General features: G+C 32.3%; 1 protein-coding gene across 2 annotated transcripts; it reads left to right on the plus strand.

Annotated features, from left to right (window-relative positions):
• Positions 1–320: 320 nt before the first annotated feature.
• LOC119687718 (dentin sialophosphoprotein-like) lies at positions 321–3,591 on the plus strand. 2 transcript variants are annotated; one of them, XM_038102138.1, is made up of 4 exons: positions 321–416; positions 600–2,298; positions 2,395–3,072; positions 3,141–3,591. In XM_038102138.1, the coding sequence occupies exons 2-4, from the start codon at positions 715–717 to the stop codon at positions 3,483–3,485; spliced, it is 2,607 nt and encodes an 868-aa protein (XP_037958066.1). In that variant the 5' UTR covers positions 321–416; positions 600–714; the 3' UTR covers positions 3,486–3,591. The 2 variants fall into 2 exon arrangements, with proteins under 2 accessions (XP_037958066.1, XP_037958065.1); XM_038102137.1 differs by lacking the exon at positions 321–416 and having other exon boundaries at positions 537–2,298.
• The last annotated feature ends 512 nt before the right edge of the window (positions 3,592–4,103 follow it).

A 4,103-nucleotide genomic window follows, 5' to 3' on the forward strand; every position in this document is an offset into this window, starting at 1 on the left:
ACATATGTTCAGGAAATTGGAAACGGGTCAATAAATAATCATTGTGCACGATAATTATATTTCTAGATATATTAGAATTAAAAAGCTGGGATGTGATGAAACTTGGATGTGTTCCACATTGGTCGCAGATTTATTGAAAATATTATATATTTCATCTGTTGATTAAAATAATATTCGTCTTATATATATATTAAGCGAAGTTAAGTTTAATAGATATAAGTATACCTTTGATGAAAATGTGTGTTTTATGTCAAATTGTTTTCGTATTTTCAGATACAAATTTAAAACTGAAAAATAATATATATTATAGTTCTTGCTAAATATAACTATATATAAAAGTCCGCCCTAGAATTACGTTGAAGCATGTGTTGCGTGTTAGCCACATAAATAACTACATTATTAACTACTACATTTACGTACGTGCGTATAATATAATGTACACAATATAATATATATTATTTATTATATATATTATATATTTATATTATAATATACTTTATTTTATTTTTTTTAATTCAAAACTATACAAATTCAAGATTTCATTGTTGTTTTTGCACACAATTACTACCTTTTAATCATTAAACTTATAAGTGAAATAGTATTAAAGGCATAGCAGATATTGGGCGCAGCAACACTAACATAATTTTTCGATGACAAATCATTTGAAGCTAAATCCAACTTCAGTTACTTCCGGCATTTAGTGCCGTGTTAAAAATGGATACGGGTGACGATGAGCAAGATTCTGTTGATAAGAATTTAGTTGGTAGTGCAAAAAAATCGAAATTAACTCAAGAAAATGAAACTTTGCCGTCTGGAGTTGTTTCTACACATGAAGGACAGAAACCTAGCTCTAGCTCTAGAGCAGCTAGCCATGAACAAGGGAAAACATACCCAAATGTTTATACCCGAGAATTCGGGGATAATGCAGCATCTTCTAGCAATAATGCGTATGGTGTAAGTAATAGAGAAGCTTTAAACATTGCAGACATTGCAAAAAAGTTTTCTTCACCTGATTCGGTTGTTGAACAAAATCCGGAACTAAAAATTACTCAATCGGATTCTAAAGTTCAAATTATTGAAAAAATTACAAAAATAATAGAATCTAACATAAAAGAGCAAATGAAAAAAGCTGAGAGCGCGAAAATGTTGATTGGTGAGAAGAGAGAATTCAAAGTGAGTAACACAGAAGTTGGTGAGAATAAATATCTAAAAATTGATAATACAACAAAACAAATTAAAAAAAATGAAGACATAGATACTGATAACTCAAATTTGTTGGTCGAAGACAAGAACGCATTAAAAACCAATAGTATGGAAGTTTTAGAGAAAAAAGTTATTAATAAAGACAAACAGGCGTCAAAGTATATTAGACAAGACCCCAAGAATGGCAATGCTGCAGAAAATATAGATGCAACTATTGAAAATATATTCCTTGACGACACTAATGAATCCTTTAGCATTGCATCTATTACTGAAGACGATATTGAAAAAGTTCATACTCACGAGTCTGATAGTTCTGAGGGTACTAATAGCGCTAATGATACCGGTGGTACCGATTATACTGCTGACAACAAAAATGTGTCCCAAATTGTTAAATCTTGTAATGTTAACAAGACAGATGAATCAGATGAATTTAATGATACTGATGACTTAGATAATACCTATAGTATTGATGGTACAGACCACAGCGATGAATCTGAGGACACTGATGTCAGTGACGACAGTGATGACACCGATGATGCAGATAGCTCCGATGACACTGGCGGCACTAATGATACTAAAAATACTGATGACACTGATAGCACTGATGGTACTGATGAGAATAATGATACCAATAAAGTCGAAAACAATGACATTGCTAATACTAATCAACCTGAAAAAAGTGAAAAATATAAAGATAAACACGCTGCTGAAAAGCAAGAAACTCTCGAGCTAAATAAAATTGAAGCTGCCGATATTGTTGATGAATTGGAAGTTGGGTCCTTTGCCGTTTACAAGAATGATAATAAGAAAAGTGAAAACAGTGAAAGTTCAATTGACATAATGGCAGAAATCCTCAGGACTGAAATTGATGAAAAATTTATTAGTTCGCCTATTGTTAATTGCGAACCAGAAACAACTGCAGAAGGGCTTAAAAATAATAACTTCAAAATGGACTCAACACTGAATCACACCGAAATAAAAAACGAACCACAGGACGATAAAAACGTTAAGCGTCAAATCACATGGTGGGATGAAATACAAGAAGGTGACTGTGGTCCTGATCCTCTAGTGTCACAAATTCAATGTGATGGAAATGTAAGTTGTGCTATTTATTTTAAATAACTGACTAATATGTTAATATTTCACACATTTCTCGAAGAACTTTTTTTAAATTAATTATTCCGTTTCTAGGTCTTAATGAGAATTGTTAAGCATTGCACTGAGGCAGGTGAAACAGATTTAGCGCAAGGCGCCTTACTCGGTTTATTAGATGGCAAATGTTTAGAAATAAATCACTGTTTTTCGTATCCTAGAGCTAGTGAGGAGCACTTTGATGATGATGCTTATCAATTTCATCTAATGCGTCGCTTACGTCATGTTAATATCGATCATTTTCATGTTGGCTGGTACCAAAATTCTAATTTAGGTAACTTTTTGTCAAAAGGATTGCTTGAATCCCAATTTAACTATCAAACGAATATTGAAGAATCTGTTGTACTTATTTATGATACTGTAAAATCATCACGTGGCTTTTTGTCCTTAAATGCTTACCGTTTATCACCGCAAGCAATCGAATTATATAAGAGCGGAGACTTCACTGCACCTACAATGCGGAGACTTAATGTTACCTTTGAAAACTTATATCACGAGATACCAATTGTTTACAAGAATTCTGCTCTATCTAATGTGTTGTTGAATGAATTAGTTGATGTGGTTCCACATCTTAGCAACATTTACCCAATTTTAGAAATGGGCACTGACAGCATTTTGGTTAAATACATGAGCACCTTTAATTTTTGCGTCGATCATCTCTTTTTGGATGGCATACGTCAATGTAAATTTCTAATTCAAACATCGAAATCTAATCTTGTAAGTAAAGTTGTTGTTTTTTACATTTTCCGTATATGTTTTTTAATTGTATATATACATAACATTAGGAAAAGCAACGAGCTTTGTCGAAATTGGCTGCTGATAATGCTTTCCGGGCTAGCAGAGGATTGCCACCGAAATCAGCGGAAGATGTGCTTAAAAATATTCCTCCTGTTCAAGTGCCGAGCAATATAGGTTCCGTAGTTGCAGCGAGTATCATAAATATGAATTCCCAGTCCATGGCACAGTTTTGCGCACAATCTATGGCTAAGCTAGAGTTGACAGTACCTCTACAAATAGCCAAGGAAAAAATGCATTTAAAGAAGAAACTAAGGAAAGAAGTTGAAGAAACAAAAATCAAGCTAAAGAAGGAAAAGAAGATTCGTAAAAAGAAGAAATCTTCAAGAGTTTAGAGTTGCTTGAAACGGCAGTTGTTTCTCTTAATGTACAACTATAACATTTAAAATTTAAGATTTCATGTACTTTGGGAGAAAAAAATAAAATGAACATTGAGCATAATTACATTGTGTAAACTTTTCATATTCTCCACACGCTTTTCTTCGCTAACCATAAAATAAAACGAATATTTATTTAAACATTCTCGCCACAGACACCACAGGTAGTGAAAATAATCGCTTCGACCAAAAGTTAGGGATTCTTTAAAAAACTTTTAATTGATTTAAACTCTGGCGGGAAAACAGGAAGAGCAAAGTTTTATAGGCATTAAAAGGAAAAAATTTGTTGCATAAATAAACTTTTATTTCCATACAAGTTCATGCAAAACAGCAGTAAAAAAAATCAATCGAAATAAATAATCAGCCAGAGGCAAATGTATCTATGTACTATCTACTACTACTAGTACTAGTACTACTACTATTATCATCTGTCTACTAAGATTTACAAAATTTATTATTAAATTTGTACTGCGGGAAGTTTTATTCCATAGGTCAATGAAAAATGTTTAGTATTTTCCCGAACTACTGCTTTGGTTTGCTTATGGTATTATAACTAAATTACAATTTTTTCAACTT

The sequence above is a fragment of the Teleopsis dalmanni genome, chromosome X (genome assembly GCF_002237135.1).
Source record: "Teleopsis dalmanni isolate 2A chromosome X, ASM223713v2, whole genome shotgun sequence".
NCBI classification, from domain to species: domain Eukaryota; kingdom Metazoa; phylum Arthropoda; class Insecta; order Diptera; family Diopsidae; genus Teleopsis; species Teleopsis dalmanni.